Raw genomic sequence first — 12,744 nt, 5'->3', positions numbered from 1 at the left:
CAGCAACGCTTGTTCTCATCCTCTTGCCTCACATAAGCCGTCTGCACTGCATATGCCCTTTTTTGACCACATTTGGCGCGTCACCACAATGGCAGCTGCAAACAACACCACCCTGTGCTGGCATCAAAGCCATCTATTTACACTGTGATGTTGTTTGTGTGTTCACAAGGCAACCGAGGTGGATGGTTAACGGTATCGGCCCAGTGTCACCTTTCAGTGACTCGCGCACATACACACCAACTAATTTATTCACCAGTGTTAATTACACTAATGGTGGTCATAAGCTAGCGAGTTGGGTTACTGTAGGGACGGTCCCCAACAAATACTGACCTTTCACTGTATGTCACTTTGAACAGATATGTATAAACTTTATTAATCCCACTTCGGAGTTATTATAGTTTTGTATTTTGAAACTGTTTTTTGTCTTTTTTAGTTTAGTTTGAGTTAACCATGATAAACTTTTCCCACACTAAGAAAAATATAAAAAAAGATGTTTTTATATATACACAAAATGCAGTGGGAATGAAATAGGTGTTTATCATGTGTGCATATTTTACAGTGTGAATTGTGTCGAGATGACGGACCTCAATAGCGCTCCGTCCTACACGGTGGCTGTAACAGTGTACTGCTGAAGGAGCTGCTCAGGGCCTCTACAGTCACATGGAGGGGGAGCGGGTGTTGCCCGCAATGGAGATTAGCTTGGCTAACGTCCTCCTCTTACCCACCTCCTCTGGTCCTCTACTCTAGTAGGGGACTGGCTAGGACAGAGCTGGAGTGGCTGAGGCCATCAATGTGTCATAAACGGCACAATACATGTTTTGAAACATACAGCAATCCACACACGAATCAATATCAGAGGAATAAACCTCTTTTTTCCCCCATCTCTCAGTCTTAGATGTGCATTACTCACCACTCATTCTCTTTTTATGAATTGTTGCTTTTCCACTGAATTTTTCACTGAATATATGAATGCATGCTGTTGCCTGACGAGATGCGTTTCTCTGTTCTCTTTAGATCGCTGACTCGTGGCTTCTGAAGTGCATGTTTTCTCTTCTGTTCTTTCAGTGTTTTTGTTTCGTCCTTTCTCCAGGAATTGTTTCCATAGTTCAGGAAACAGAAGGCATAGGATAACATTGTAGCGCAGCGCTCCTCTTTAATGGGCCTGTGCAATCTCTATAGTGCATCGTGTAAATGCACAATGAATGTCAGATCAACATTTAGCAGTATTTATGAGAGCAGTATAGGCGTAGGTGAGAAATTGCACTCTTGCACTCTCAATTGCACTTTTCATCTGCTCATATTGAAACATGCTACCATTAATGTGAAGTGAAATCTGAAGTTGGTTTGTCTCCAGTTCAGACTGTGCCCGTTCACTTTGTAACAAAACAAAGCACAAAGGATTTACTCACTTCAGTCTACAGCTAGCAAATATTGATTTCTTTGAAAAATAGCTAAATGAAGCAATAGACGCCAAATGTTCTGAAATAATCTAACAGAACGGGGTTAGATGGTAATAACTGAATATATTCAGCATGATAACCTGATTACAAAGAATTTAAATGTGGGCCGTGAGGAAGACAAAGAGGCGTGTCAGTGTTGTGCTATTTCACAATGTTAAGATTGTTTAATGTTAATTAAATGCCACACAGCTCATACATATGCATTTCCAGTGGCAGTGTGGGTAGTGTGAATGACAACCAGCAAAGCCTAGGCTGACGTTGCTCGTTAATACTTGGTTCAGTCGGTGATTCCTATTTTCATCTCTCTCGCGGGGTGGCATTAATCAGCTTTGCTGGCTTCAACAACCTGTTAGCGTGTGAGTCACTATAAAATAAAAATGATGCGTGTGTGCGTGTGGCATTACAGAGTGAAGAACTTTGTGGCGATGAAGGTGGTGAAGAGCGCTCAGCATTACACAGAGACGGCCCTGGATGAGATCAAACTGCTGCGATGTGTGAGAATCTGATTAATTTGACATTTTCGCTTTTTTGGATTTTCTCGTCTTAATTTTGTCTTTCCGTCTGTTCTTGCTTCTTATTATAACTCTCAGCGATTTTTGCATCCATTGCCATTTTTCCTCTTAGCTCCTGTCCTTACGTCACCCTTCCATTCTTTCCTTTGACTTTAAATATACACTTACAAGTTGTCTTGCATGATAGGTGAAGAAGTCAGGCCTCTTATAATCTGGTGTTCAGCAGCTTTATCTTCCACATCCATCTTTCCTGTCTTTTTTCTTTCCTCTGTTCACATTTGCTCGTGCTCGAGTATTTTTCCTTCTTTCCTATCTTCCAGGCCTTTTTCCTTTGTTTTTCTTCTCTCATCATCCTCTTATTGTCAGGGTCATCCTCTTTTTGTCCCTCCTGACATGTTTACCATATCTCATTATCCGTCTTGTCCGGCAGGTGAGAGAGAGTGACCCCAGCGATCCCAATAAGGATATGGTGGTACAGCTGATAGATGACTTCAAGATTTCAGGAGTCAACGGGATACGTATCCTAATCAGTGTGCGTGTGCATGTTTGGATATGCGGAAAGGACAGAGATGTGATGATGTGAGTCCTTAACTCCCAGTTGCAGACGTTTGTATGGTGTTTGAAGTGCTGGGTCATCACCTGCTGAAGTGGATTATTAAATCCAACTACCAAGGTCTCCCGTTGCCGTGTGTCAAGAGTATTATCAGACAGGTGAGGACACACACACACACATACACACACACACACACACAAATAACAAATTGTATTTAAGGGCTTAATAAAATGACTGAACATTTTACAAAATTTGGGTAAATTTAGCACCAACACTGCAGTCCAGCATTTGCAAAAGTAACCCAATCAATCCTTGTTTCTCCAACAGCTGTTACTGCAGGTGTGAAGTTAATACCCATTGGTTGAGATGATCTTCTCAACCGCCTCTATTTCTTAGATCTGGCTTCCAATGAGCCAGCTGATCTTTTGGTATTTTTTTTAAGTGATCTTGAGTGATATGTAAAGAAATGAGACGTTTGCACAGTTTTGTATGTGTATTGTAATACGGAGACTTTACATGTGTTCTCGCCATAATTCATTTGGTGGTGCAGGTTAACATCATTTTCTAACTAATTTAGTTTCCGTGTCCCGGCCTGTCATATGTTGACTAATGAGGATTGAAGATGGTGGATAGAAAAGCAATCACACAGCCAATTAATACACATTTGTGCTAATGTTCACTTCAAACGTTAATACCGCCGCCACTCTGAGAAGCGGGATGACAAACCAGCTGATCAGCTGAGCGTTTCAGTTGCTGCCAGCCTCTTGAAAGCTGAGCTGGAGATGAGTAGAAATTGAATGAGACTGTCCTTCACTTCAGTTTCAAAGCCTCAAGACAGAAACAAATGAAAGAAACACAAGAAAACATCAACAGTTTCTGTCCTCGCCGCCCTCGGAGAATGGAAAGCGTCTAAAGAATAGTTGAGCTGACTAATAGAAAGAGTGAATGAAAGGGAGAGAGACACAGAAGGAGATCTGAAAAGAGGCATGTTTGCATTTTTTGTGAATCCATGGTTAGACAAGAAGTATGAACATGATTTCATGCCTCTGTGCTAAACAACCATGGCTAAAGGCATTATGGTTAAAGGTTGCTAGTTGCTTCGTTATATGTGCCGATCCTTCTCGTTCCAGGATATCGCAAACACCTTGAAAGAGTCTCTGAAGATTTAGTTCTCATATGTTTTTGATTCAAGGAAGACAAAAATTGATGTAGGTGGTAAAAGAAGAAAAGTCAAGCTAACGCACCTCATGTTTTGGTCGCAACTAATTGTTCACATGCTAATTACGACTTATGGTAAAAGGATAAAGTCACCAAATCTCACTGGTTGGCGGAAGCATACAAATGTCGGTCTATCTGATGTGTCTGCAGGTCCTGCAGGGCTTGGACTACCTCCACACGAAGTGTAAAATCATCCACACAGACATAAAGCCAGAGAACATCCTGATGTGTGTAGATGACGTCTTTGTTAGGCGTATGGCCATGGAAGCAACTGAATGGCAGAAAGCTGGAGCTCCACCACCATCTGGATCAGCAGGTAGCGATACGTTTCATTCCCCCCACATGTATTTTCAGAGAAAGGGTTATTTAAAGGGATCTTTGCTGCTGTGAGTAAGATATCATTAACAATATTTGGTCATCTTAAAATCCGGTATTTAAGTTACATCGGCCCATATTTTTATATATATATATCTAACATTTGTTGTGTGTACTTCTTTACTTATTTACGCTGTGCCCGACTCAGCCAGGTGTTGTGTTTGTAGCATTCACAAAACGTGTGTTGCCTATAGGAAAGTTGCAAAGTGCCCTGTCGCAGCTATCCCATGTCAGCACTCATAACATGGTTGGAGGAAGTTTCTTCCATCACTTCTTTAGTTTTTCATTGTCATTTAAAATCATAATACTGATAAATTAGCAAATAAATAATATCAGCTGTTGATACGTCAGCACTTTGATTCTTTTTCAGGCTTTCTGTTGTACATTTGCTGCTCTGTTTGTTATGATTTATATATGTATTTATACATATTTATAATATAAGCATGGACACATATTTGCTACAAAACATTTGTTCACATGCAAAATTGCCATCAGATTTACAACACATGCACACTGGAAAATGATCTTCTTACTGCCATGCATCCTGAATCAGTGTTTGTGCTTGCTGCTTTCAATCTGCATGCTATCTGAATACAGTCAGATCCTTATTTCTCTATATAAGGAAACACGTTTACCTTGAGGTGAAGTGGAGAGAGCAGTGACGATGTTGTTAGAGATAAGATTGCTAATGCAACAGTGAAGGAGAAAGTAAATAGTTTCCATTGAGGAAGACAGAAAAAGGCCAACTTCTGAAAGTGTAAAAAAATTAAAATAAAAACGAAAGATCAAGATAATGAGAATTCATAGGATGATGGAGCTTTGCTTCCCTTGAGACACTTACTGTGCCTTAAGTATAAAAAGGTTTAGAATCAGGTCTGTGTGAAATGTTTGTGTGCGCACTGTTAATAAGTTCGGGCCTAAATTAGAGCCATTGTCCTGTTGTGTGACCCAATTTGGGTCAAGCTTTAGGTGTCAGCCTCCCATTCGAATCTAGAATACTTTGACGGAGTTCATGGTGGACTCAGTGACTTAAAGGTTCCAAGGTTATATAGTTGCAGAACAAGCACAAATCACCACCCCTCCACCACCGTGCTTGACAGCTGGTGTGAGGTGATTGTGTCGATATGCTGTGTTTGGTTTTCACCAAACGTGGCCAAACCACTCCATTTTTGTCTTGTCTATCTAAAGGATATTGTTCCAGAAGTCTTTTGGTTTGTTCAGATGCAACTTTGCAAATGTAAGCTGTGTTGGCATGTTCTTTTTAAAGGGAACACAACGTCTCATGGCAACTCTTCCAAACAAGCAACACTTGGTCAGTGTTTTTCTGTTGGTACTATCATGCACTTTGACATTTACCATGCTAACTGAGATCTGCAGACTCTAAGTTGTAGCTCGTTGAGTTTATTGCAGTTTCTATGAGCATTGCATGGTCTGACCTTGTGGTGAATTTTTGGATGTAATATGTTAACAGAACCCTGAATGCTCCACAACAGAAAACTGGCAAACCTCCTGTTTTTATAGACGGATGCTCACACTTGTAAGTGATCAGTTAATCAAGTGCATTTGATTCGCAGCACTGGGCAGGTACTTATCCTTTTCTAATGTGTACTTGGGGTTTCCTACATGACTGTAGCTACACTGTATTAACGTGACAGTGGTGTCAATTTTAAGCAAAAAATCAAATTCAGGTATTTCTCAAAAAATAACTGCACTGTGTTATACTTAAGTTTGTTTCCAAATGGTCGGGTATTTTATACAAAAATTAAAAAGAGAACAAAACCTAAAGGTTTTTGGGATATGTTTTTACCTCCTATCAGAAATAGCATGAGGGAGGTCTGTTTGTTTACTGTATTCATTTACACTTCTTACTTCTTTGTTATTACTGATTTCTCTTATGTTTAATGTTGACGTACTCGTACAAGAAGTGTCGAAGCCTTGAGTTTCTTCTCACCTGCTTACCTTTACAGAGACATTTGTTGCTTTTTTTTTTACCCATCTCTTGTCAAAAAGTTCTTCCCCTTTAAAAAAAAACCCTAAAAGTTCTCAAAATTATTCCTGATGAACTCCACATGAACCGTGTCCCCTTGGTGAACCCCCTGTGAACTGTCAATTGCTTGCATCAGCCAACAGAGTCTTTTTGAGCCTCGGGGTAACAAGTTTTACTGCTTAGATTTCTACACGCGTGATGTCAGGCACAAAACCATCAACTGTCAAAACAAGAGCAAGTGCTCATAGTAACACACGCTGTCTCTGATTCAAGATAAGCAGTACATCATTTTTTTAAACTGACGTTAACATAAGCGTAGAAATAAGTGTAGACATGTGTTTTATAGTGAAATTTCATCTATTTCTGCTTCATGTGAGAAGAAATTTCTTTTATTTATTTATGACTGAAGCTATGGAGGACACGAATGCCAAAGTACTTTACACTGCTTGCGTTATGATAAGCTAACTTCAATTAGCAGCTCAGCATAGCTGCTAAGATAGGACTTAATAATAACTGAATAATTGAAAAAGAAGGCATTAAAAAAGAATAAAACTTAAACATTATCAATACAGGAAGAGCGTGGAAAGTAATTTTTCTCAATTTGATAACAAGATTTACTTTTTTGTTTCTGAGTGTTTCGGGTTTTTAAATGAGCATGCATGCGGCGACATGCATGATTTGCACTCTTAACTCTTAAACCTCTGTCGGTTGTGTGACGGACTGATGACAATGATGCTTGAAAGTGTCTGATTGCTATTTTTTGCTTTCTGTTTTATCAGTTAGTACAGCCCCCCAGCTGAAACCGGTGAGTACAACAGATGTGAGTATGAAATGGGACACACACACACACACACACACACACACACAGACACGCACAGCACAATATTAAAAAGCAACACACTAATTGTCTCATTTAGAGTTATTTACCTGTAGCTAGTAGTCTGTTGTTCCATATAAGGCAGGATAAGCTATATTGCCAAAAGTATTTACTGGGCTGCCTTCACAGACATATGAACTTGAGTGACATCCCATTCTTCATCTATAGGCTTTAATATAATGTCGGGCCAACCTTTGCAGGTATAACCGCTTCAACTCTTCTGGGCAGGCTTTCCACAAAGTCTTGGAGTGTGTTTATGGGAATTTTTGACCATTCTTCCAGAAGCACATCAGGTCAGGTCAGACACCGATGTTGGACGAGAAGGCCTGGATCATCTTTTCTGCTCTAATTCATTCCAAAGGTGTTCTGTTGGGTTGTGGTCAACATTTTGTGTTGGCCAGTCAAGTTCTTCCACACCATTCATGCGGCCATGTGGTAACAGGAAGGGGCTATCCCTAAACTGTTCCCACAAAGCTGGGAGCATGAAATTGTTTAAAATGTCTTGGTATGCTGAAGCATTAAGAGTTCCTTTCAGTGGAATTCAGGGGCCGAGCCCAACTCCTGAAAAACAACCCCACACCATAATCCCCCCTCCTACAAACAATGCAGTCAGACAAGTACCGTTCCCCTGGCAATCACCAAACCCAGATTGCTGATCGCTAGATGGAGAAATGTGATTCGTCACTGGAGAGAACCTGTCTCCACTGTTCTAGAGTCCAGTGGCAGCGTGCTTTACACCACTGCATTCGGCACTTTGAATTGCATGGAAACCCCTATACACGAAGCTCTCTGTGCTCTGTTCTCGAGCTAATCTGAAGGCCACATGAAGTTTGGAGGTCTACAGCAATTGACTCTATTTCCACCTTGCTATAATAACACTAACAGCCAACTGTGAAATATTTAGAAGTGAGGACATTTCACGACTGGACTTGTTGCACAGGTGGTGTCCTATCATGACATCACACTGAAATTCCCCGAGGTCCTGAGAGCGACCCAGTCTTTCACAAATGTTTGTAGAAGCAGTCTGCATGCCTAGCTGTTTGATTATATACACCTGTGGCCATGGAAGTGATTGAAACACCTGAATTCAATAATTTGGAAAGGTGAGTGAATGCTTTTGGCTACATAGTGTATGTGTGACACACTCACCAGTCACACAGTCCTGCCCCTGATAAATAATTTAGATATTATAATTTAAGGCTAAACTAACATTGGAACAAATAAAAACAGAAATGTAAGTATATATAACTAAACAGCAAAACTGAAAGATGTAAAACTATTGTCTAAGCTGAGTGGAACTTTAAAGAGTTGAAGCTCAGAGGATATTAAAATTTGAAATGGAAAGCACAAAACTGCAGCTCTGATGCTTGGTTTAGTGAACATCTATAACATATAAATTAAAACACAACACTCAAAAGTATCAAAACCTTTTCTTATTTCTTTGTTTTCCCTTTTCACTGACTTTCTCTCCCTCTTTTGTGTTTTTTTTTTCTTTTTTCATCCCTCAGGTTGGAAAGATCTCCAAGAACAAGAAGAAGAAGCTGAAAAAGAAACAGAAGCGGCAAGCCGAGCTTCTGGAAAGGCGAATGCTGGAGATTGAAGCCCTGGAGAGGGAGGCAGAGAAGAGGGAAGAGAAGGCCAAAGAAGGAGGGGAGAAGGCGACGCTCGACTGCAACCTGCCTTCACCGCTGCAGCCGCCGCAACCGCCTCCGGGCCACAGCACGTCCCTGGGAGACAGCGACGATGACGACGACGATGAGGAGGACGGAGAGGACGAGGAGGAGGAGGAGGGAGGAGAGAGGCCCATCAGGCTGACTAATCATACATGTGAGTCCTGACTGCAGGGTGACTGTGAAGATAAGCAATTTTACTACATTCAGACATTTGTGAATCAATCAGTAGTGCTTCAGCGTGTCAGATATGACTCAGGTGTTTTGATCATTTATAACTGTAATTGTTTGGAATAGAAGAACTACATAAATACACCTGTTATTATCATTTTATATGTATTCTTATATCCCGCTCCTCCTTCAAAAAGGTTACCACGACTACGGTCCACCAGAAAAAAACTCAAATACCAGTTGCCGACATCTTCGGCTCATTTACATTCCCTGTCACGTCTGCTTAATGTTTGTTTGGTGGTTTCCTGTGATCCTGTAGGCTATTTATAGGCTGTGTAAATTAGTTTGCTACTTGCAGCGAATCTGCTGCATTGCCTCCTCACAGCCTGTTTTTCGGCGCTCTGAATCATCGCCAGCATTTCAGATTTCAGATGAACTTAATTTGCCACTTTGTCTCAATTTAAGTGAGACAAATTGGCAAATGAGTCTGATTATCAGGCGGGTTTGAATGTTGCAAAAAATAAAACACTGTTAATCGGAAGCCTGAAGACAAGCTGCAGAAAGTCGAACATATATAACTGTTCCTAATCTGTTAGTTATCTCTTATTTGGACTCCATTTAAGCTAAAGGAAATGTTTCCTGCAGCCCGGGGATGTAATGCAACGTTCTGGTTGCATTTATTGTTTCCAATCAAATACACTGAAGGAAAAGTGAGCAATTAATTTAAAAAAAACTGTATTCAGGTTGTGAATAGCTAGAAGGTGAGTTATCCCAGAGCAGATCTTGGCTTTGACAGATCTGCGTCACGTGTGAGTATTTGTATGGTTTTGGTTTTAGTCTGTCTGTGAATGAATAGGATGTGGATTGGCTCCAATCACTCAACCCACGCTAGTCCTGCTGTGTATGGAAGCCTCGGCTGATTCACGAGAGGGGAAAAAAAAGAAAGAAAGAAAACCGTCTTTCTCCGTCTCCCTCCTCCACCCTCTGTCTCTGCACCTTCCGCCTCTTTCATTCTTGTATTCTCGCTTTGCTACCTTCACTCCGATCTTTCTTCTCTTTTCATGCTCCTTTTCTCTCTGCCTACATCTTGTCTGATTCCACTTACTGTACATCTTCCTCCCGCCCACCAACTGTCTATAATGTTTTCCTTTTTTCTCCATGTTAGGTGCAGCACCTCCCCAGGAGCAGAGCGAGGCAACCCACATCACAGATGATGACCCTGATGAGGAGGCGGAGGAAGAAGAAGAGGAGCTTACGCCTGTCGCTGAAAAAGATGCCCCTATTCCCCCCGCCTCAGAGGAAGGCAGCGGAGATCCAACACAAGCAGAGGTTGAGCCAGAAGAGGCAGAGGAGGAAGAGGGATTAAAAGGGACAGAGAATGAGAATGAGGAGGAGGAAACAGAAGAGAAGGTAGCAGAAGAAGAAGAGGAGGAGGAGGAAGAGGAGGAAGAAGAAGAAGACGAAGAAGAAGAAGAAGAGGAGGAGGAGGATAAAGAGACAGAGGAGCCAAAGAGTGAGAGCAAAACAGAGCAGGAGGTGGTGGTGGTGGTGGAAGAAGAGGTTTCAAAGAAGCAAGAGGGGGAGGAGGAGGACGAAGAAGAGGAGGAGGAGGAAGAGGAGGAGGAAGATGAGGATGATGACACGACTACTGACCTCCTCACAGATAACACCTCCCCCATCAAACCCCACATCAATAAAACCAATTCGGTCAAAACCAACGGCCATGTTTTGTTAGGCTCTGAGGGACTGAAACCAAACCCAGGCACGCCTCCGCCTCCTTCCCCCACCCCAGAGCCTCTTCTCTGCCCCCTGGTGGAGTCTGAGCTCAGCTACACAGACAGGGACAACTCTCTGAGCTCTGGTTATGAGATGTATAACGGCGAGCTTGGAGAGCCAGGACTCACCAATGGCTCCAGTGAGCGGCATCTAGGTACAATTCCCATTTTTCCCGACTTGCCTCTGGATCCCGAGCCGGGAAACACCATTTGTGTCGGTACGGCAGACATTGAAGCAGGACCTTCACCCAACAGCCCCACTGCAGACCGCAGTCGCACCGTGTCCTCCTCGAGCACGGGAGACACACCGAAAGGTAAGACAGGATTACAGCAATTTCAAAACTCAGACTTTAATACTGAGCATGTAAACGACGATGGCTGAAAAATAGTGCAGATTTTAATGATAGTGGGTGTAGCAACCATCCGGTGCAGGTATAACATGAAAATTAATATCCCAGATGTGATCAAATTAAAAATGTCAGTAACTGTTTTGTGATGGAGTGATGGGCTAAAACACTGTGACGACCGCCCACTAGTGCACTGTCCACTCCAATCTCTCTCACCCATTGACTCATGCACACCTCTGTCATGTGAAGCACTGAGACATTAGCTTGCATCACCCACAAAAAAGAGACCAATGACGCTTGGAAATTGCCACAAAGCTTTACTCTTAGACTGCTCCAAATGCTTAGATAGGTTTGCGACCTGACAAAGACACTCACTAAACATTATTAAAGTGGCTCTTGAGATAATTATGACCAGATGAGTTGGACTTTGTTGCTGATTAATGGTTTATCTCTATTTAAACCACTGATGGTCAGGGGTACTCCACAAGCTCTGGCCATGTCATCTGGGAACAACAACAAAGTTGCTCTCAACTAAGCTGGATTGGTTTAGTTCATCAGACTCCCCAATAGCTCCAGCACAGAGAGACACCAGCCAAGCAATCTCCTTACAACACAACCATCAAATCAAACAACTGCCTATGAGTTACTTTTAAAGTTTTACCCGTTGTTGTGTAAGCACTGTGACAACTCACCACATCGGTGTACGTATTAACACAGCACTTCAACATAAGACAATTACTAAAGCACATCGACAGTAGCACTAATTCATTTTATTCATTTCTGCCTCAGTTTGAAACCCATAAAAAAGCCATTTAATGGGTTTTTTAAATCTGATTTTACTGGTTATTCATGCTTTTTGCTTTAGCAGTAAATTCATTTCCCCCATAGCCTGGTGCAAAACTGTTTATTTGAGTTAGTGTTCTTGCTTTGGGTAATAAAAAAGTCCTGACTGGTAAAATAACATTGTTTGTCTGAGCTGAAAGAATACATTTTTATTTCTTTTTTAATACAATATACCATTTACAATTTCTCCTCCTTGAAGTGTTACTGTTGTCCCATCTTGTTTTTTCATAAACTTTTTATTTTATTTTAGCATATTTGAAATATCACAGCATGATTTTTATATGTAAAATAAACATAATATAACATTCAAACTAAAAATAATATTAATAATAAAAAGTGGAAGTTGAATCATTTATTGATCCATTTAAAATATTCATTCTAAAAGTATATTTTAATATTTAACTTTGAAGCCTAGTAGTGTGTAAAAATAATATCCTGAAATATTTTTTTTCTTAAAAAACTGAGCCAATACTACGTGTCAGTTATTTTCATCTGCATTAATCTGATTGCCTTCATATAGTATTGACACGATTTTGTTTTGCTGGACTTCCTCTCAACATTAATTATAAATTTTAATTAAAAATTGAGACCGGCATCTTATGTACTTTTATAGATCGCCCTAACATGAATAACCACTGCTGTGTTTCGATTTTACCTTGTATTATGTTATTACTTTATAGTATAATATCGTTTCTCATTATTACATTTTAGTGTCCAAATACATTTAGGGTTTTATTTTTTGACCTAACATCCACCTACAGCCTTCTTTTTAGTATCAGTAAATGAATTAAGGTGCCAAATTTCTCATCACATTACTTCTTTACATGGCTTTGTGATACTGTCAGTGGATGCTCATGTAACTTGATGACTGGCACGATTTCTAGAGAAAAACCTGAAATGATCCTTGTTTTAAATGCACGCCTATTCAAACATTACAATGCATAAACCCTGTCTCT

At 40.8% G+C, this 12,744-nt stretch overlaps 1 protein-coding gene across 5 annotated transcripts in view; it reads left to right on the top strand.

The window, feature by feature from the left end:
- The window catches only part of srpk2 (SRSF protein kinase 2), a 70,656-nt gene that overhangs the window by 48,639 nt on the left and 9,273 nt on the right, over positions 1-12,744 (top strand). For all 5 annotated transcript variants that reach the window (XM_085166044.1, XM_085166043.1, XM_085166041.1 and 2 more), the window contains 7 exons: positions 1,867-1,954; positions 2,403-2,490; positions 2,577-2,683; positions 3,894-4,059; positions 6,885-6,925; positions 8,491-8,809; positions 9,989-10,912. In XM_085166044.1, coding sequence (XP_085022170.1) covers positions 1,867-1,954; positions 2,403-2,490; positions 2,577-2,683; positions 3,894-4,059; positions 6,885-6,925; positions 8,491-8,809; positions 9,989-10,912 — 1,733 coding nt within the window. The remainder of the gene's footprint in view (positions 1-1,866; positions 1,955-2,402; positions 2,491-2,576; positions 2,684-3,893; positions 4,060-6,884; positions 6,926-8,490; positions 8,810-9,988; positions 10,913-12,744) is intronic.

The sequence above is a fragment of the Neolamprologus multifasciatus genome, chromosome 7 (genome assembly GCF_963576455.1).
Source record: "Neolamprologus multifasciatus chromosome 7, fNeoMul1.2, whole genome shotgun sequence".
Taxonomy (NCBI): domain Eukaryota; kingdom Metazoa; phylum Chordata; class Actinopteri; order Cichliformes; family Cichlidae; genus Neolamprologus; species Neolamprologus multifasciatus.
The sequence above is the reverse complement of the archived record's forward strand: the minus strand, read 5'-3'. Positions and strand labels throughout refer to the sequence as shown.